The 21,090-nt window shown below is 36.5% G+C and overlaps 3 protein-coding genes across 8 annotated transcripts; 1 reads left to right on the forward strand and 2 right to left on the reverse strand.

Annotated features, from left to right (window-relative positions):
- Positions 1-1,360: 1,360 nt before the first annotated feature.
- On the reverse strand, positions 1,361-3,032 carry LOC129777699 (28S ribosomal protein S29, mitochondrial). 4 transcript variants are annotated; one of them, XM_055784162.1, is made up of 2 exons: positions 2,991-3,032; positions 1,361-2,633 (listed from the first exon to the last, which is right to left on the reverse strand). In XM_055784162.1, exon 2 carries the CDS (start codon positions 2,626-2,628, stop codon positions 1,444-1,446), a length of 1,185 nt encoding a protein of 394 aa, XP_055640137.1. In that variant the 5' UTR covers positions 2,629-2,633; positions 2,991-3,032; the 3' UTR covers positions 1,361-1,443. The 4 variants fall into 4 exon arrangements, with proteins under 4 accessions (XP_055640137.1, XP_055640113.1, XP_055640128.1 ...); XM_055784138.1 differs by having other exon boundaries at positions 2,945-3,003; XM_055784153.1 differs by having other exon boundaries at positions 2,890-2,997.
- An 8,375-nt stretch (positions 3,033-11,407) lies between these two features.
- LOC129761873 (tetratricopeptide repeat protein 21B-like) lies at positions 11,408-16,028 on the forward strand. Of its 3 annotated transcripts, XM_055759699.1 has the most exons (5): positions 13,398-13,531; positions 13,597-13,991; positions 14,056-14,253; positions 14,367-14,607; positions 14,667-16,028. In XM_055759699.1, the coding sequence occupies exons 2-5, from the start codon at positions 13,609-13,611 to the stop codon at positions 15,723-15,725; spliced, it is 1,881 nt and encodes a 626-aa protein (XP_055615674.1). In that variant the 5' UTR covers positions 13,398-13,531; positions 13,597-13,608; the 3' UTR covers positions 15,726-16,028. The 3 variants fall into 3 exon arrangements, with proteins under 3 accessions (XP_055615673.1, XP_055615672.1, XP_055615674.1); XM_055759697.1 differs by having other exon boundaries at positions 11,412-13,991; XM_055759698.1 differs by lacking the exons at positions 14,056-14,253; positions 14,367-14,607; positions 14,667-16,028 and having other exon boundaries at positions 11,408-13,531; positions 13,597-13,775.
- On the reverse strand, positions 15,753-19,404 carry LOC129761874 (proton-associated sugar transporter A). Its single transcript, XM_055759700.1, has 5 exons — positions 18,907-19,404; positions 18,626-18,849; positions 16,605-17,775; positions 16,237-16,542; positions 15,753-16,166 (listed from the first exon to the last, which is right to left on the reverse strand). Exons 2-5 carry the CDS (start codon positions 18,838-18,840, stop codon positions 15,936-15,938), a joined length of 1,923 nt encoding a protein of 640 aa, XP_055615675.1. The 5' UTR covers positions 18,841-18,849; positions 18,907-19,404; the 3' UTR covers positions 15,753-15,935.
- Positions 19,405-21,090: the final 1,686 nt, after the last annotated feature.

Here is a 21,090-nt window from a genome sequence, read left to right on the forward strand (position 1 = left end):
TATTAAATTTGTAACCATTTTTGCAGAATAAAGCTATAATTTTTGAAAAAAAATTAAGAAACCTACCGGTACTCCTATTAATATACTCTCTATTGCACTTTCAAAGGAAAAATACCAACAAATATATTCCGATGTATTGGGTTGGGGAATAAGTTCGTAGCGTAGCTGTAATCTAACAATAATTATATCAATAAGTTAATCAATTATATTTCGCCGCAGTTTTTTTTAAAGTAGGTACTACTGTCAGTGGTATTAATGTAAATTTTGAGCGCGATCTGTCATTTTGTCAAGTTTGTTTACAGCGTCATTAGGAACAATTTAACTTTTTTTTGCTCAGTCGTATTTGATTTTGATCAAAAATTCTTCTTCTTCATTTTAAATGGCACTAACGTTCCTAGAGGAACTTCGCCGTCTCAACGTAGTATTACTTGCGTCATTATTGTTAGTAATTAGTTGAGATTTCTATGCCAAATAACATCCCTTGAATGCATTCGAAGTGGCAAGTTTTAAAATACGCGTGACCACGGTGCAAGTCAGATGAAATTTCTTTGACGAAAAATTCTCCCGACCAGAACAGGAATCGAACCCGTTATCTGTCTCTCACGAGACCGTTCGTCATATTTTGAGCATGAGAAAAGTCGCACCACTACTAATGCCAAAAGTTTAATTTTCTTCAAAAATTTAACACTAGATCTATCGATAGTTATTATATACCTATCTCTACCAAACCGGTCAATTTATATTTAGTTGTAAAAAATTAAAATTTTTAAAAATTTCTATTGAAATAAAATATATTTAGAAAAAGTCAACATTATTAACAAGTTCACCCCGTCGCATTAATTCATGTTCCTCGCCATCTGGCGGCTGCTCTTAATGCTTTTCGCTCTATCGAACGGAACCTATTCCAGTGTTTGCTGATTGAACGTTTTTCTGAACAATTCACTTTCGTTTGTTCAAATATGATCTTACAGAAAGTATTTCCCAATGACACAATAACACAATAACCATGAGGCAGCCTAGTGCGAGCCACCGGTGGCACGCGCCGCCCGATAAAATAGTCAAGTGCTGGCCACCGGTGATACGCGCCGGCGGGAACGTGTTCAAAAAAAATCTATGAATGTATTGTTCGTTGGGAAAAGTGAACTGCTTCTGAACGGGCCTATTTCAATGGCGGTGATATAAATTTAGATGATAAAGCATTTAATTAAAAAAGACAGAATGTAGTTTAACTATGAGGTTAACTTTACCAACGCATACCAGTTAAAGATGTCGTAAATAAAAAAATCGAAAGTCCTACCGATTGCAAACAATCAGTCACACACAAAGTATTCTGAAAAATCTAAAATGATAAAAGTTTAAATAAGTTTGAGATGTTTTTTCATTTATTTATTCAGAAATCTTTTAATCGCATGGGTATGACAATTTTGTTGGACTGTTTCCGATTTATAAACTAGCACACAACTGCATTATCTTGTATGGATTTTTCCCACTAAGAAACTCTAACTCCTTATCGAAACCGTCCGTCGTGGTCTGGATCCATTTCCGATTCAGATAGTACTGCACACAACTATGAAACTCTTCCTCCGAGTAATTGTCTACCCTGATCGGGACAAAGGGGTCTAAATGTTCAAAACCTTTTCTCCGGAGTAAATACATCGGTAGCTCCGACTCCATATGATCATCGGTAAGGGCCATTTTATCGACCGCTATTATACAAACTCCATTAGACCAGTCGTGATTTGTTATATCCAGGAACGGTTGCGTGATCGTTAACTTATCAGGTGTCACACGAACTTTATTCTCGGTGAAAATTCGTGTATGCGGATGAAAAAATGCATTATAACCATCAATTATGACCATGGTTTTCACCTTTCCTTGGGTCGACTGTTGTTTCAATTCCTGCAGCAGTGCAGCAATTGCATCGCAGGAAAATTTGGCTCGATTAATTCCATGATCAACCAAATCCATAAGATTGGCACCAGCGAGTGTTGTTTCTCGTTTACTCCAGAAATAATCCTTGCTCACAGTTAAATTCAGTTTCGATAATAGTTGTGCATTTTGATGTTTGAAATGTGCCAACCATGCGGCTCCATCTAGCGGAAGATCCAAACAACCCTCATGTGTAGTGGAATTAGCAACTTCCTTTACGCGCTTCATCCAATTCGGAACCCAAGGGACATGGACAAGTACAAACTGCTGTGTGAACCCGTAATGGAGAAGATGTGCAAGAATCATTGACTTACCGGTACCATCATTCCCGTATAACACATATCGATTGGCAGGTTGCTTGAAATCAGTGCAATTCAAATAATTTATAATCTCTACCGCGGGTTTGCGCACCATTATGCTTGCTTCATTGAAAGTTTTAATCTGTTTCTGGAAGGTTTTTGGAAATCCGCCATAAGTGAAAATCCGCTTCTGGTGCTCGATTGGAATAGAATAATATCGCGACAGGTGTGACTTGTTGTGCTTCGTTGAGTTGGATTCTGACGTTCGAAAATCTTCCAGTATGAATGCTGGCCTTGCTGTTGCTGTGGACAGCATTGAAACTGAACCTACGCTGGAGGTACGGAACAACGAACAACTTGTACGCCGCAGAAACATCGTCGCAGCGGATATGCGTCCCATAAACACTGTGAAAACACAAATAAGTTTTTTCAAGTCAAGACAATTATGGAACTTTAGTAGAGTCTGATTTGGAACCAATGTATGGATTTCAAAAATGAGATCAACTTCATATTGCTTTCATGACCATCTCAATAACGCTTCAACATACGTACAAAACATATCTTGAAATAGAATGCAGAACAAAATATTTTCTATAATTTAACGATTAGTGGATTGCCATCCCAAACTAGACCATCAACTGATATTACTTTGAATACGTACACGTGAACTAATCTATTGAAAAGTTAAGAAAGAGAACCGATTCAATAATATTTACATTGATTTATCATGAAATGGCAACATTCAGCAGAGAAAAAACTCACACTTTCCTGCTTCCAATAGTTTGACAGTTATACCACTGCGAACTTCGGCTTTTTTTTTTGTTTACATTATCAGGGCTGCACCAATTTATGTTAACCCTCCTGTACTCGCGTGCAAAATCGTAATACGTATACTCGCGCACGGTGTCACAGACCGAAAATTGAACTTCTCTGTAATGTTGCCATTGTGTATTTTTCAGGCTTTATTGGCATTTATTTGAAGAAGATGGTATGATTGAATGCAAAAACTCCAAAAAGTATGTTTTCTTCGTCTTTATTATATTTTAATAGTAATCCAATTCAGCCTCCTTAAAACAGAGTAATTTTTGATACTCCAACACAAATATCGAAATTTGAATTTTTCACTGTTATTAATTAAAAGTAAGCAACTGAATATAATTCATGGAAGTAAAAAGAGTTATAAAAAAAAACAAAAACGTATTAATCGATTGTGGTTTCATTGGAGTAAGAATCAGAACATAGCATAACTATATGCCCAAAACACACATATTTTTACATTTCATGCAGTAGTTGCATGTTTTTCGGGTCTTTTATCTAAGAGAAGAATGTATAACGACCTTCTAGATAATTACCTGATGATAAAGGTTCTGGAATATAAAGTTTACATATTTCTAATATTGTTTGTCTCTGTATTCTTGATAAACCAAGAATTAATACCTTTTTTTAGATGGGGCATAAAAAGATGATATAAAAGGATTTCTAGTAACTTCCTTTTCTTTTTCTTGTTTTCTTGTCGATATTGTTCATTATAAAAAAAATTCCCTGAAACTGTAATTGTTAAAAATTACCATAAGCCACCGAGTAGTTTATAGTTTATTCTTCCACAAGTGAAATTCTTTCACAAGTGTGTATACGTATGTCCATTATATTTAGCGAATAACTATACGAAAGTCAAACATTTATATTTTGTTTTTGAACGTATGAATCTAGCGACGAATATATCGAGGAATAGTTAATATATGGATCCGTTCAATCCATTCACGAAAGGGACTGAAATAAAAAAAAATAGTCCGGTAATGATCTTATGCATTATATTCTATAAATATTCCACGCCACTAACATTAATTTATACATTTCATTCAAAAATATTCTAGAATATGAAAAAAGGCATTTGTCCAAAAAAGTTACTCCTATACTCGCGTCGGTGTGTCAGACCGAAAGTGTTAAAAAAGTAGCACACGTCCCCTTTGCACCAACACATGCGACACTCTAAACGATGACGAACGACGAATAACGAAGCTAGAGAGAATCGCAAAGTCGTAGTGTTGATATTTTCTGAGAAATGAACGAATTATTGATTTGTCGGTCTGACAGACCAATGCGCGAGTATAGGAGTGTTAAATATTGAACAATCCAAACGCATCGGTAACAGATATCAGCGCATACAAACGGCAGATAGATTCACTAGCACAATATAGCCAAATATTATGGAATCTAATTAAGCACATTTATCGATCCGTTCGACTTCGAATAAATTCGAAATTTGTTTTTCATCATTGCTAGGATGCCAAATTTGCAGACATGTTCTCAATTTCACTGATATTTAATGTTTGTCGCAGACTCTATCCAGTTGCCGACTTATATTTCCAAATGCTATTGGTATTTGGATATGGTATTTCTTTTCTTTATTTTATGTTTACCTAATTCATGAATCGCCCCAGCTTCCCCCAGATTTTTTTTTTCTGATAATCAGGAAATATATGAATGTTACGCGGAATTGAAAGAATACATGTAATTGAAAATATATAGTTTTGCTTTTAAAACTACGAAAATCTAATTTAATTTTAAACTTAAACAAAAACTCACGGAGGGAGGGTTGTGTCCGAGACACGACCGCATAGTTGACGTAGGATTCCGTTAGGCTTTCGGCTGATTTTGGATATGTTTGAAAGATTACATTGTTAAACTCTTTGATAATGATTTGGTGGCCCTGAAAAGGGCCGTTTTGTTTGCTTGTTGGGTATTGTTTGTTCATACCACCAGTGTTTACCGAGCGATGATAACAGAAGGATAGTAAACAGTCGTTGGATGGTGCGTATCAGATAAAAGATGCCGAAGTGGAACGGGATATGATAAAAATCACCCTCTGTGATCCTAGACGAGATGCCTGCTGTGTTATGTATGGATGAAATAAAGGAAGAAAAACTCACCAATATAATATAAGGTAACTACCAATACCGAACACAATTATCAATTTTTCTCATCAGTGTTAACATATTACTTTAACATAGAGAAAACATATTTGAAATGGAAAAAGTAATTTTCTTTTAAAATGTTCACTTTCTGAGTGTTTGTTCAACCCAATGCGAATTTTTACTGGACTAACAGCACCTAATACAATATGTAGATAATATGGGAAATCACTTTTTCTAATATTTCTTCACTTTTCCAATTTTTCTCGCCGTATAAACTTTCCTTGGGTGAAAATGAACACAACAAAACAGACAGCTTGAACCAAACGACCCATTCTCGAGCAGGAACACACCTTGGTTCTTATTTATGAAAATTGAAATAAATCGAGTCATTTCAACACAACTGCTACCAAATACAATTTTACACTTACACTTGTGTCCAATTTTTCACAATACACGATTGATATGAAATTTCATGAAGCAACCAACATTAAAGTTCCAAATTTAAATTTCATTCGCTAGAATTAATCGTATCACCCAACTTACATGCAATACAAAAATGCCCCCGACTTGCATATATTTGCAATGCCGTTTTTTCCCAGGCAGCTTGGTTTTGATGTCTGTGTTAGGGACCCGCCGCATGTTTCGTCAATTTCGACCAATCAGAAATGGGTATTTCCGTTAGGATGGGGGTTCAGATTTTTCAATTGTTCGATAGTTAATTTCATGACATATATTATTTTCTTCAATATAAAATATTGTTATGGAGTGCCGGAATCGGTTGACACAAAAATTTCATCAATCCATCATGAAATGACTGAGCAATAAGCGTTTGAAATTGGACAATTTTCACGATGTACTCGATTTTAGATTTTCAATTTGTACCCCAATATGTTCCCGAAAGACGTAATCCTACGTCAAAACTGGACAAAACAGAACCTGATTTGGTTCAGCGTTATCGGTTCAGTCACCGTGTCCAACAGGTTGATGAGTCTGCGGAAGATTTTGTTCAAGCAGTTAAACTGCAAGCGGAATTCTGTGGTTTTGGTGAATTAAAAAAAGTGGCTATACAAGACAGAGTACTGGCGGGACTTAACGATGAAAATTTGAAACAATTATTGCTTAAAGAAGAAAATTTGTCAGTGGAGAAGATGAACAAATTAATTTCTACTTGGAATATAGCTAGAAATAATGCACGTACATTAAATAATGATACAAATGAACAGTTTTCGTCGGGGTCACGATGGAACCAGTATGATCGCCAAGGTTATTATCCTTCACATGAAACAATAAATTTTGTGAAAAGACCTATTCATCAGAGGTTAGGTTTTCAGCCAAACAATTGGTACAATAATAATTCATACGCACAAAGGAAAAACTTTGGACACAATGCGAACAGTTTTCAACAACACAATGGTTATTCACAGAGAACAAAGGGATACAATGACAATAAAAACTTTTATGGTACTATGAATGGAAACAATTTTAACAGGTTTAAGCGTAATAATGCTGAAATTATATGCGATCATTGTGGGGTCAAAGGACACATAAAGAAGAAATGCTTTAAATTAAAAAACTTGAAGAGAGATGCGGTGAAATTTATTGAAACGACCAAAGCTGGGACTAGCGCGGAGAAGCAGTTAACATCATTATTAGGGAGGATGACAACAACCGACAGTGAGGACGAAATGGAGGAGTGGAATCCAGGTGAATTAAAATGCATGTCTGTGGAGTCCGCTGATAAAATAAGTGAACCATGTTTAATACATGTAATAATTGATAAAATATTGATAAATATGGAGATTGATTGTGGGTCGACGGTAACTATTATGGGTAAAAACTAGATTGGGGAATGAAGTTTTATTATATTTAGACAAATTAGAAAAAGAAAAAGTTATAACTCCGATAAAGACTAGTGAGTGGGCATCACCTGTGATAGTAGTTATGAAGAAAGATGAACAAATAAGACTCGTAATTGATTGCAAGGTGTCAATAAACAAGGTGTTAATACCGAATACTTACCCTTTACCGTTAGATAGTGATTTGTTTGCTAAATTGGCGAACTACAAGGTTTTTTGTTCCTTGGACCTTGAGGGTGCTTACACTCAGCTTGCGTTAACTGAACGCTCCACGAAATTTATGGTCATAAACACAATCAAGGGTATGTTCACGTACAATTGGTTACCACCGGGCGCATCTTCTAGTGCTTCAATATTTCAACAAGTTATGGATCAGGTGTTGGTTGGAATTGATCATGTTTATTGTTATCTTGATGATGTTTTAATAGCAGGTAAAGATCTGAAGGATTGTCATAGTAAATTGTTGTTGGTGTTGGAACGACTTGCAAATGCAAAAATCAAAATAAATTTTGAAAAATGCAAATTTTTCGTTTCGGAATTGAAATATTTGGGACATATTATTGGAGAAAATGGAATATTACCTAGTCCAGATAAAATTTTAACAATACAAAAAGCAAAAGGGCCGACAAATGTTAATGAGTTAAAGTCATATTTGGGTTTAATCAATTATTATAACAGATTTGTATTTCATATGTCTTCCAAAATGTATTATTTATACAATTTGTTGAAATATAATATAAAATATAAAATTTGTTTGGGACAGTAATTGTGAAAGAGCGTTCCAAGATAGTAAGCAATCTTTGATTTCACCCAACATTTTGGAATTTTATGATCCCATGAAGCAGATTGTCGTTGTAACAGATGCTTCAGGCAATGGTCTGGGTGGTGTGATTGCACATGTGATAGATGGCATAGAAAAGCCAATTAGCTTCACATCTTTTACTTAAATGACGCGCAAAAAAGATATCCAATTCTACAGTTAGAAGCTTTGTCTTCCAAAATGTATTATTTATACAATTTGTTGAAAAAGAATATAAAATTTGTTTGGGACAGTAATTGTGAAAGAGCGTTCCAAGATAGTAAGCAATCTTTGATTTCACCCAACATTTTGGAATTTTATGATCCCATGAAGCAGATTGTCGTTGTAACAGATGCTTCAGGCAATGGTCTGGGTGGTGTGATTGCACATGTGATAGATGGCATAGAAAAGCCAATTAGCTTCACATCTTTTACTTAAATGACGCGCAAAAAAGATATCCAATTCTACACTTAGAAGCTTTGGCTTCTTTTATGAAACTTTTTTTTGCACAATTAAAAAGTTTCATAAATATTTATATGGACAAAGGTTCATTGCTAATACTGATCACAAGCCATTGATAGAAATTTTTGGTAAAGAAGACAAGAATTCAATATTTGTAACCAGACTTCAAAGATACATACTTGAACCTTTAATTTATGATTTTGATATCCAGTACAGGCCTTCTGCTAAAATGGGAAATGCGGATTTCTGTTCGCGGTTTCCTTTACAGCAGTCGGTTCCTAATGAACCTGACCAAGAGTTAGTAAAAAGCATAAATTTCAGTAATGATATCCCAATGGATAGTGTTTCGATTGCCAAATGGACTAATAAAGATTAATATTTACAACAAATTATGGCATATTTGCGTAATGGTTGGCCGAAAAAGTTGGACAGACGTTTTATGGACGTTTTTGCCAATCATAATGATTTGGAAATTATCGAAGGATGCGTATTGTATCAAAACAGGATGGTAATACCACAACGAATGCAAAGCGGTATGCTTAAACTATTGCACGTCAATCATGCGGGAATAGTTAAAATGAAATAATTGGCTAGAAAACAAGTGTACTGGTTCGGAATAAATAAGGATATTGAGAATTATGTAACAGCGTGCGAAGTGTGCGGTAGTATGGCAGTATTGCCAAAAGTAAAAGCTATGTCTAACTAACAAATTGTAGTAGGCGTCCCTACAAAGCCTTTCAGCCGAATTCATATTGATTTCTTTCATTCTTCACACCATACTTTTCTATTAATCGTTGACTCTTACTCAAAATGGCTTGAGATAGAATGGATGAAAAAAGGCACGGATTATGTAAAGGTGTTAAAGAAATTGGTTGTCTTTTTCGCTAGAAATGGTTTACCAGATGTCCTGGTATCAGACGGTGGTCCTCCATTCAATGTTAATGCATTCATCTTATTTCTTGAGAGGCAAGGAATAATGGTGTTGAAAAGTCCTCCTTATCATACTTCGAGTAATGGACAAGCAGAAAGGCTAGTGAGAACGACAAAAGAAGTTTTGAAAAAGTTTCTATTGAAACCCGAAATGGATGATTTGAATTTGGAAGACCAGATTAATTTATTTTTAATAAACTATAGACATAATATTGTGACAAGTAATGGGCAATTTCCCTAAGAAAAAGTTTTTATTTATAAACCTAAAACGATTATTGACCTGATAAATCCAAAGAAAAATTATAAATATAATTCAGATGTACCACAAACCCAAAATGATGATAATAAGGAAAATGTTCCAAAATTAATTGATAAAAAGTTGAATGACAACTTGATTGGTTTGATGGAGGGTGATACGGTGTGGTACAAAAATCAAAACAATAATGTGCCTAATAGATGGTTGAAAGCTATTTTCTTAAAACAATATTCTAAAAATACATTTCAGGTGTTGCTTGGAAACGTGACAATAATGGCCCATCGCAATCAAATTAGACTTTTCCATGAGCAGCACCCGACGACTAGACCGAACATTATTATGCAGCCGAGTAGACAGGAGAGGATCGTGGAGGTTTTGGAACCAATTCAGTTGGAACACGAAGCTGGAAGCGGCTTGAAAGATAACATCCTAGGGCAAATTCCCGAAGATGATCTGGCTATGGTCAGATATTCGAGAAAAAAGAAAGTTCTACGGCTAAACTGCCGGGAATCTGAAACGTACGCGACGCCCAATTGAACATCACGGAGAAAATGCCGAGGGAAAACCAACGGCGTTCGAAATTAGCAAAACGTATCGGAAATGAAAATTCCATGAAATAGTTAATTAGTTTCCAATAATTAATCTTGAATTGTATAATTTGTTAGGTTATGTTTTACTTGAATTATTGTAAACTTTCAAAAGGGGAACGGTTGTTATGTCCAGCCCTACATAAATTGATGTACACACCTTATTGTATAAAGCTTGATGAAAATAGTAACGCAAGTAACGCCTGCGTAAGTGACCTGTCAAATAGATAGAAATAAATCTAAAGGCTGATTTAGACGATGCCAGTCAGCGCTCTAGTTGAAGTATCCAGTGAACAGAGAACAGACACTCTGTTCAAGTTACTTGTACCAGTATCGAACAAGTAATTGGCCTCTAACTTGAACAGAGTGTCTGTTCTCTATTCACTGGATACTTTAACTAGAGCGCTGACTGGCATCGTCTAAATCAGCCTTAACTCTCTTATATCTCCACCACTGAACAGAACATACGTGTTTTGAACACACTCCCGTATCCGAAGATACAATAGAATGTACATATTTTCTGTAAATATTACCGACCGTTAGTAAAATAAATGTCAGATGCAATACACATCCCTACCAACGATTGGTACATTTTACTGTGCGTTATCGATAACTCAGACATCCCTGGTACCGCGAAAAACTATCAGTCATTATTTCAATTTTCGCCATGCTGATAACAACAATGAAGGTGATTTATTTTAAATCATTTTTAAACTTGCATTTTAACGTTCGTTTTATGGCTTATTATTTCATTTCGTTGCTGTATTATAGGTTTTTACTTATGGTCCACCTGATCGCGCGGAGGGCAGAAAAACCAATCCACAGTGGTGGTACTTTGCGAAGGTGGAGGTATCGTGCTGGGAAAACCGGCGAAGATGGTGATAGCTCGGTCGATAAACATTTATTTGTGGACCATTCTTTTTCTAAGTTGGTTCAAATGTAATAAGTGTCAGCAATCCTTGCGGGGGCTGATACATCAGGGATCTCTATGCAAGCAGTGTAATCTCATAGTGCATAGGCAGTGCTCGACCACGGGACTTGAACCGTGCGCAGCGGAAACTGGCAGTAGGATGATAACGTTGACCAGCCGTAGTCAACAGGTCTTTGGACTTTGGACTGACAAATGACCCCGTATTGAACAAATTACATACATGTTTAGGGTATATGTCAAACCAACGTTGAACCAACCGCTTATAGTGGGTCATACTGGCCGGTTTGACATTTGTTTACCATTTCTATTGTGTAATATGTACGAATAATTCGTATTGCAAACATTTACTAATCATTGGTAATATTTACCAAAAAAATCGTTATATATACCAATTTTTTGGGTCAGTGTATCCATAGTGTTGGCTCACCTGACAGTATACTTTAATTTGCCTTGTACATGTCATCTACAAACATTCATACACAAACAATCAAGTGTATGTTGCCATGGTAACAATTTATTCCCAAACATTTAGTGATAACCCGAAAAATCGTAAAATATAAGTGCAATGGACGAGCAAGATTACAAAAATATCATCATCTATTATGGGCGAGAAAAACTATATCGTACAATGCATCGCATTGTCCTTGAGGCTATGGCAAAGTTCACTTCAGATAACAGTTTCAGATACTATAACGGAGTTGCGTTGATATTAGAAGGAGTGAGATTGCAGGAAGGTATTCGCGAATTGGACCATTTGCAAGGAGATAAAGAATTTGGTATGGCTGTAATTTTGACCCTTTTGTTTGCACACAAGCGGTGCAGCGTTGTTGATAAAGAGGAATTACTAAGTCTAGATAGCAGACTGAAAGAAGAAAGGAAGAAATTATCTGCCTCTTCAGCATACTACTCGTCTTTATTCCTATTCTTGACTGGAAAATACGAAAAAGCCCGCGAGTATGTGGATAAATCACAACGTATGAATCCCAACAATCCAGAAGTAATGACCCTAAAGGCATGGTGTGAATTAAATCTGAATAAAAACAGATCCACATTTGTACTCGGATTGTTTAGTAAGGCACTTGAACATGGTAAGCAGTTAGATGCTGATATTGGGCGAGTAAGGTACCACCAACTAAATAACGATTATGAAACAGCGATAACAATATTAAACCAATTATCCGTGCGATATCCTGACCTAAACATACCTTTAGTAGAAAAGATGAAATGTCATCTTTCCAATTGGAATTGGGATAGCTCCATAGAAATCGCAATGAGAATTCTTAATCTAGAGCCGATGAATTTGGAAGCACTTCTAATCAAAATATTGATACTCGTAGTGAAGGACGGAAATTACACGAACAGCGTAAGTGCGTTGCAGTATCTTTTTAGAGCGATGGAAAAAATTGAACCAACCAATGGTGAGCTATTCATGCGAACAGGCCAGGTTTTTTCTAGGATCTGTGGCAGACATAATTCAATATTGACGGAGACGTATCAGTTCGTGGAGAAAGCATACAAATTGAATCCAAATAATGCAGAGTTCATTACAGAATTAGGATATCAAACAGCTATGCAGCAGAAATTTAAAGAAGCCTCTAAATTGTTCAAAACGGCATCAAAAATAGATGATAGTTCTGTACATGCTCTATGCGGATTAACTTTATGTCAAATGAGTGAATCAGGGATAACAGAACAAGTCTCTCAACAAATTGAGTTTCTCACCGAAATTCAAGGTGACGAAAAAATAGCAATATTACTGATGATGTCTGCTAAACTACATCACGCGGATCATGACAAGGCCATGAAACTATTAATTGAAGCAAGTGAGATCCAATTCAAGAACTTGAGTACTCTCTCATATGGCGTTGAATATTTAAGACAACTCAATCCTGATTTTTTGTTAGAGCTAGTTAAAGGGTTGATTAAACTTTCTCCAACAGAACACAGTTCTGATTTTACGTCAATTAGTTCGCTGCATCCATCACTTACACATAGTTTGAACTTACTTGATTCTATTGTTAAAGCATGCCCAGGTTTAGTAGAAGCTTTTTATTTACAAGCAAAAGTTCAGTTTCGAAGTTCTGACGTTGGAAATGCAGCAATAACTCTTCAGAAAATTTTACATGAAATCGATCCAACTTATGCTGACGCTCACCTTTTAATTGCTCAAATTCATATTCAACAGAAATTGTATCAAAGAGCGGCACAGAGTTTGGAAATATGTCTGAGTCATGACTTTAAGGTGAGAGAGTATCCAATGTATCACTTGTTGCAAGGAATTGTGTATAAGAATCAACAACGTCATGAGGATGCATTGAAATGTTTTTTCACTGCCATGAATATATGTGGTATAAATTCAAATGGAAGTATCAGCAAGAAAATATATGAGAATACTCTCAGTATATCTGATTTATTGACGCTTTATTTAGAAGTTATCAATACACATGTTTTGATGAACCAAAATACTGAAGCCATAAAGCTCATGCAGCTAGTATCATCTGAATTTAGCTCAACGTCAGAAGAAGGAAGATTAACTATAGCAACTGCTGACTTTTACATACAACAAGGCAATTTTAGTAAAGCAATCGAACTTTTCAAAAACATTCAACCAAACCAACCGTACTTTGTACAGGCAAAAACAAGGATGGCTCATTTTTATCTAACTCATAAGAAGGACCGCCTAGCCTATGCGCAGTGTTTCAAAGAACTCGTGTCTAAATGTCCTAGTTCATCGAGTTATTTGCTACTCGGAGATGCATACATGTCCATACAGGAACCAGAAGATGCAATTGATGCATACAAACAAGCACATCGTCAAAATCCAAAAGATGCTCTGTTAGCCAGTAAGCTGGGAAGAGCGTATGTTAAAACACATCAATACAAAAAAGCAATTTCTTTTTATCAAGAAGCAATAACAAATCCCGAAAACAGTTTGCTCAAGCTAGATTTAGGCGAACTTTTTCTGAAATTGAAACAATATTCTAATGCCGAGCAAGCTTTAGTTGATGAGATCGAATTATCAAAAAGGTATGTAATAGTGAAAAACAATGTAAAACAGCTATCACATTTCTATACTCCAAAACCTTCACAGTGAAAATGAAGATATAGTCGGACTTCAAACGAGGACAAAGCAGCTATTACTTCTGGCAAGAATACGAGAGAAAGCAGGACAATTGAATTCATCTTTAAACACACTTAAAGAAGCTAGAGATAACCAGTACAAAATACAAAAACGTCTATTGATAGAACAGAATGCTGTACACCATGAACAAAATAAAGTATTAGCAAAGTATGTATTTTCAAAAAACTGTTTCATGATTTTCAGTTTCCATGTAATATGTTTAGTATTATCTCTCTAGAATTACCTCATCCCTCAAATAATTCATGTCGCGTTCATTTCAGAATTTGTATTCTTATGGCGAAACAATCCATTGCAATCAGAGATAATGAGCAGGCAATCCACCATTATAAAGAAGCTATTAAAATAACCCCCAAGGAGACGAGTTTGCTTGCTGCTCTGGCACGCACTTATATGCAGGTGAACAATATGGATCAGTGTCAGGCAACATGTGCTTTAATTCTCCAAATCGACCAGAATAATGAAGCAGCTTCTGTGATGATGGCAGATTTATCATTTCGAAGAGTAAGTGGATGTATGTTAGTTAGTTTTCCCAATGTATTTAACTTTATTATATGTTCCAGATGGACTTCGAAAATGCAGCTTATCATTTCTCTCAACTTCTAATATCACAACCAATTTATTGGACAGCATTGGCTAGGTTGATCGAAGTTATGCGGCGCTCTGGTACTTTACATGATGTCGGACCATTCATCATTCGAGCTGAAGAAGACTGTCTTCGTCCAGAAAATGAAGCAGGTCTAAATTATTGCAAAGGTCTCAAGGAATGGTATAACGGCAATCCGAACAGCGCTCTGAGATATTTCAACAATTGCCGCAGGGATCGTGAATGGGGTCAACAGGCAATTTATAACATGATAGAGATATGTTTGAATCCCGATGGTGATTTACCAAACGAAGGTGTGATTGATATTGGTGCAGATGATTTGGAAATAAAAGATTCACGGACAATGGCCCTTCGAACGGCTGAGCGATTACTCAAAGAGCTGAAACCACGACCCGGTGTTATCGATAATGAAGCATTGAATCATCGACTTCTGGAAGATTTTCATTTACTTGCATCTAGACAAAAACATAGCATTGATCGTGCATTGCAAGATTTTACCTCTATTGCTTCTCAGGAAGAATATAAGGAACATGTAGGAGCTGTATATGGCATGGCGTCAGCATATGTTATTCTGAAGCAAACCCAACGCGCAAAGAATCAATTGAAAAGAGTTGCGAAAAATAATTGGACTTTTGAAGAAGCTGACTATTTGGAAAAATGCTGGCTTTTATTAGCAGATTTATACTTGCAAGCAAATAAATTCGAAATGTCAGCTGATCTACTGAAACGAGTATTAGAACATAACAAATCATGTACAAAAGCATATGAGTTACTAGGATTGCTTGCAGAAAAGGAACAAAATTATCGTACTGCAGCGATGTATTATGATTCTGCATGGAAGTGTAGTGCTAAGTCAAAGCCTAGTGTAGGTTACAAGTTAGCATTCAATTTTATGAAAGTTAAACGATACGCTGATGCTATTGATATTTGTCAACAAGTTTTGAAACTACATCCAGATTACCCAGCTATTAAGAAAGATATTCTTGATAAATGCAGAAATAACTTAAAAAGTTAAACAGACAATAAATAAACCAATTACCTATTTATGTTTATATTTTATTCATTGATGGTATTGTAGCCCGATCAGGTTGCAGCCGAGGGAACCTGATAAATGTTTTATACATTTTATTTGTTATTTTTATTGTGGCTTAGACATATATTAACGCATTTAGGACGTTAAAGTATTTTGTTTTAAATTTTACTACATTTTTTCTAAACTTGACAACTATAGGTCCAGATACATTACTCTACTAGCTGAGATCGCTCCAAAGAAACTGAGGAAAGCTGCTACTCCAACAACTGCAGTCGTTGTACCACTCCATGAAACAATGGAACCCATGCATATGGAAAGGATGAATTGCGCCAGGAATACCATGCTGCTGACTATGGCAACATCAGTACCTAACCCGCGAATATTTTTCTTTTGTTTCGTGTCACCCACATCATCTATTTCGAACTGTGAATTATGAAACACACGCAAATCAAAAAAAAAAAAGTTGTAAATACAGAACAAGTTTTTTACTTACGATTCCCTCTGAATGATAATGAGCAATTAGTAAATAGGGCATTGTGAATAGCGTTGAGTACATAACACCAGCTGTCCAACTGAATATGATAACTCCAACGCGATGCTTTGTTAAAGCCATAAGAGTCATACCGGAACAATAAAACAGCAATCCTCCTACATATACTTTTCGAGCCTTAAAGCGTTCAATAAGCTTTTCAATTATTAGAGAATAACAAGCGCATGATAGAGAGTACATCGCCATACCCCAACAACCAAAACGTACTCCTTCTTCGTAACGTTTATACTCCTCTGAACCTTCCATTGCCTGGAATTGAGTAAATCTCTCAACATCTGGAGATTAATGATTATATATTTACTGATATTTACCTTTGGGTTTCCTCCGAAAACAGCTTCTCCAACAAAATCGGTAAAATATAACGAGTAGCAAACATGTGCCATCCAACAGAAGAGATTGGTAAGGCAAACTATTCGAAGGGATTGTGGCATGAATACAATTGATTTCAAATAGGTTTCCAGTGTAATTGTGTCAGATTCAATCGCATTCGCATTTTTGGTAGCAATTGGGTTTTCGTTCATGAATGATGTTTCAGCGCAGTTATCGCCAGGTAACACATCATAATGGTTTGTTACAGGAATCGTATACCTCCGTACATTATCATGCACATGTAGCGGATCATTTTCTTCTACTGCGCCATATGAAGCCATTTCAATTTTATCAAACGAATTTCGCTCTGAACTTAATTTTTCATGTTCGTTTAAAAGAGGCGGATCCTGTTTTTCGATTTCTTGTTCTAATATCCAAAGAGGTATTTCATTGAAACTAGTGATAGTACAAAGTACACATATTATAAATATTATGGTTATCAAAGAGAACACAGCTCTAACATGGCCACCGAATGCTTTCCCAATAGCCGTTTCATCCCAGTCGATTCCTCCCAATGAATAGCCCATGAATCCGCCTAAACCAGCCATTATTGTGAAAGTAGACAATCCTCTTGCATGGTCTTCAGGTAAAGTCACATCCAATAGATACGCTCTAGAAGGACTTTGACAGGCATCGGCATCAAAATCCAGAAGAACTGTTCCTAATATTGTAAAAAATATTCCCCATGGATGGCCTGGTGGCGGTGTTGTATTCGAAGCCTCATCTCGCTCATAAATTTCTACTTGAGCAGTTGATCTGTGCGGAAGAGCGACATATGTTCCGTTCATATAAGGATCTGGATCACCAAACATATAGCCTAGATCTTCACCGTTCGGTACAAGTAATAAGCCCAGCAACACACCCAGAGATAGAAAAATAATGAAAGGTCTCCGTCGTCCAAAGTTGCTTCTACAGCGGTCACTAATGGAACCAAGAACGGGAGTAAGGAAAAATCCGACCAATGGAGATAAACACCAAACTAGTGTCATGTGTTGATGTTGAACGCCTATTTTCAATAAAGTTGGTGATACGAATGCAGTCTCTGCCGCATATGAAAATTCTATACCCATGACAGCTGTTGACACTCGGATAAGCTCAAGGCGTGATTTTTTACTGAAATTTGAAGAAAATAGACCATTATTAGTAAAGTAAAATACACACTATTATTTCTATATAATTGTTCGAAAATAATGTTTCATCGCATTCAAGACATCGCTGATAACATTTAATATTACTACTAGTGGTTCCGTGGTTTAAACGTTACTCATACAAATTATGGTGGAAACATCGAAACATCCTGTCCAGATCAGGGATATTTCACCTAAGAAAGTTCTTCGCCTTCACACTGATACGTATTTCTTTAACCCTTTCATTACGGTAGTGTGCTCCGTCGAAGTGCTACCCCTGTACGGAGCACTGCGCCGAAAAGTATGCACATCGCGCTGGTGTGATCGAAGAGCAGTATGAATTTCATGTCGTCTAAAGACGACGCTCGTACACACAGCTCGTCGCGCGGATGTCGTCTCTATAGATGGGTAACAAAAGGGTTGAACTTGTCACCCATAAATACCCATAAATACTATCAACGCATCGGAGTTTCAACAAAAATGTTAAAATTGTGTTAGTTTATCACAACAGAAAACATGATTTTTTTTGTTAAATTTGTGGAGAATCTAAAACCCAAATTCCATTCACCCTCATATTTGGAAAAAATATTTATTGTCATGCTTAGTCTGTTTCTATCGAAATTCATTTTGGCGGGATTAGATGCACAGCTATATATTGTGAAAAACGAATTCATTGGTCCCTTTTATAAAACCTTTCATTGATCCCTTCACCGGCTGTTTAGAATATCAAAATCACCATTCTTCACTTTAACAAATTTGCTTTTTTCCTTGAAATGCTTCCTTTACCCAAATAAAATCTAAATCCTCCTAAATACATTGAGCTCAGCATTACGTACCGATAAATGTGAGAGAAATCCACATTCTCCTCACTCCAGGGTGCACCCGTTTCTGCATGATCCTGTTGTTCATTTGTTGGTCGTATGCTATCTTTTATATACTGAGCAAATCCACCAGGCCGTGCTTCCCTCCAAGCGGCGCGTTTCGCACGTAACTCTTCTTTGAATTCATGAAGCCTTCCCGTACATCCTTGATAATCATGCAATTTATCCATTATTTCTTCCTGAAACATTTCACTCATAGAATATAATGATGTAACATGAATATTCATTCAAACTACTTAGAATGTGGCTTCAACATTGAAAAGTTCCATTCGATCTTTTTTTCAGCATAGTGAACTAATCCTCTGATATTGTAAACTGATGTGATGACTTCACAATTTTTTATTCAATAATTAAATTGGGAGGAACACAACAAAAAACTGCACATTATCAAACAACGACTCCGACATTCATTACCACATTGATAATTTATAATTAACAGGAAAAATGCAAATAAGATGTGTTCCCGCGTTGCTTCAATAAATTTTTCTACAAAAGTGTGACATACACTCTCACTAATTAAATTAATGACATCTTCACTTTCTGAAAACTGTGTTGAAAAGGAAATTATAGTAACGTTAATACTAATGAATATCGTAGAAATGCGGTTTCAATTTCGGGTGAAACATATTCTCTATAATCAGTTTCGGAGATTTCAAATTTAACAGATTTCTTATATTACTCCACAGAACGCTCTGCGTCCGGTCGAGATGCGAGTACAACTTCGAATGTTGGATGAGAAAAACAGCAACATCATTCATAGACAAGGGAATCGTTCTCTCCTCTCTCACGATATGGTCTCTTTTGTATGTGGAGTATAGGGATGCACGACCATAACAAAACAGAAGCAGTTTTGACGTAGGACTACGTCTAACCGGAAGATATAGGGGGTGAAATAAAAATCTAGGCACTGAACAAGTAGGAAAAAATGCAAGATTTGGAACGCTTATAACTCGAGCATTTCTCGATAGATCGCAAAGGTTTTTGCATCAATTGATAGGAAATATATCTACGCATCTATCATAACGAATAACATTTCATTTTTCTTGAGATAAATAATTGAATAATTGTGAAATATCAAGCATTGTCCAAATGCAATATGTGCCCATTTTTGATTGGTCCATTTTATGCTCCGCAAATCGTACCGACCAAAACGGGTAACCAGAGCAGCAGCGAAATAGAATGGAAAGAAATGATTGGAAAGGAAAAAGAAAAAAATGAACAAAACATTGGTCGAAGTCTCACACATGCGTAATTCTCGAGCCAGCCAGTCAGCTTAAAATTCCCGCTCCGCTGCCGTAACGATCATTCTCATCCAATCCGTGCACCACATCGTTTCGCATCACATCACATCAACAAACCAACACAAGCAGCCATGGTTGGATATGGCAAAGAAGGAAAGTGAAGGGAAAGGCAAAATCCCGCTCGAACCGTGTTGGTCTGGAGTTCCCTGCAAGGGTAGTTAGGCCGAGCGCGTTAGTACCAGTACACCAATCCACCTAGCCGCCGTTATATAGTTTTGGCCGCCGAAGTGATCGAGTTGGCTGGCAAAGCTGCTCGCGACAATAAGAAAACCCGCATTCAAAACAGAACACATTCGGTTCGGTGGACATCAAGACAACAACAGGCAGTTGCAGCGAGTGGCGAGTGGCAATCGCAAAACGGCAGCAGGTAGCGGAAGAAAAAAGGTTGTCCTTTATACAATCTGCTTTGGTGGCAAATCCAGAACAAGGCGACAATCGAGGGCGTTCGAAATGGTTTTTTTCAAAACCACGAGTACTAAGTTTTCTAAATTGGAACCATTTCATAAAACACGGTGCTTTTCAGGGCCATTAAACCTTCCAAAAAAGAGTTTACGAAATACAGTTCAATGCTTTCTAAAACAATATCCCAAATAATAATCAAACAAAAATTGATTTTTTCATAATTTGTATGCCAGGATATGATGAGTATGAGAATTTGGCAGTTGTTCTGAGCTTATTGATGGTTGGGGACTTTCTCGATTATTCAATTTTCAGATTGAAAGTACAGTCGACATTTAGCTAATTGGACGGACCTGTAATGCGACATATTTATTTGGACTTTTTTGTAAACAGAGTGCGGGGTCCAAATTATGACCCCACATTGAAAGTCGACACTGTACCACTGTCATCGCAAATGTTCAATTACAGGTTAAAATGGCCTCCAATGCGACACTGAGTGGTGCTTCGGCACGTCGCATTAAATATAATTCACTGTACAACATGTCACAAGCTGGATGGGAAGAAATCCTCCAACTGTGAAAGCTGTGGCGAGTGGCAAACGCATTCGCTAAACAGGAAGGTTTAGCCGAACAAGATGGGGATATCGAGTGATAACAAAACAATAAACTCTTCAGATTAAAGGTAATTTTGTGATCCTGAAAAGGACCCTTTTTAGCCTGC

Source organism: Toxorhynchites rutilus, chromosome 1 (genome assembly GCF_029784135.1).
Source record: "Toxorhynchites rutilus septentrionalis strain SRP chromosome 1, ASM2978413v1, whole genome shotgun sequence".
Classification (NCBI taxonomy): domain Eukaryota; kingdom Metazoa; phylum Arthropoda; class Insecta; order Diptera; family Culicidae; genus Toxorhynchites; species Toxorhynchites rutilus.

Excerpts from the sequence above, each read along its gene's own strand:
- LOC129761873 (XM_055759697.1), top strand. The coding sequence starts at position 11,530 with ATGGACGAGCAAGATTACAAAAATATCATCATCTATTATGGGCGAGAA. Across the intron at positions 13,992-14,055 it reads GAGATCGAATTATCAAAAAG|TGAAAATGAAGATATAGTCG; the intron begins GTATGTAATAGT and ends AAACCTTCACAG. Across the intron at positions 14,608-14,666 it reads CAGATTTATCATTTCGAAGA|ATGGACTTCGAAAATGCAGC; the intron begins GTAAGTGGATGT and ends TATATGTTCCAG.
- LOC129761874 (XM_055759700.1), bottom strand. The coding sequence starts at position 18,840 with ATGGATAAATTGCATGATTATCAAGGATGTACGGGAAGGCTTCATGAA. Across the intron at positions 17,776-18,625 it reads GATTTCTCTCACATTTATCG|TAAAAAATCACGCCTTGAGC; the intron begins GTACGTAATGCT and ends TTCAAATTTCAG. Across the intron at positions 16,167-16,236 it reads ATTATCATTCAGAGGGAATC|TTCGAAATAGATGATGTGGG; the intron begins GTAAGTAAAAAA and ends CATAATTCACAG.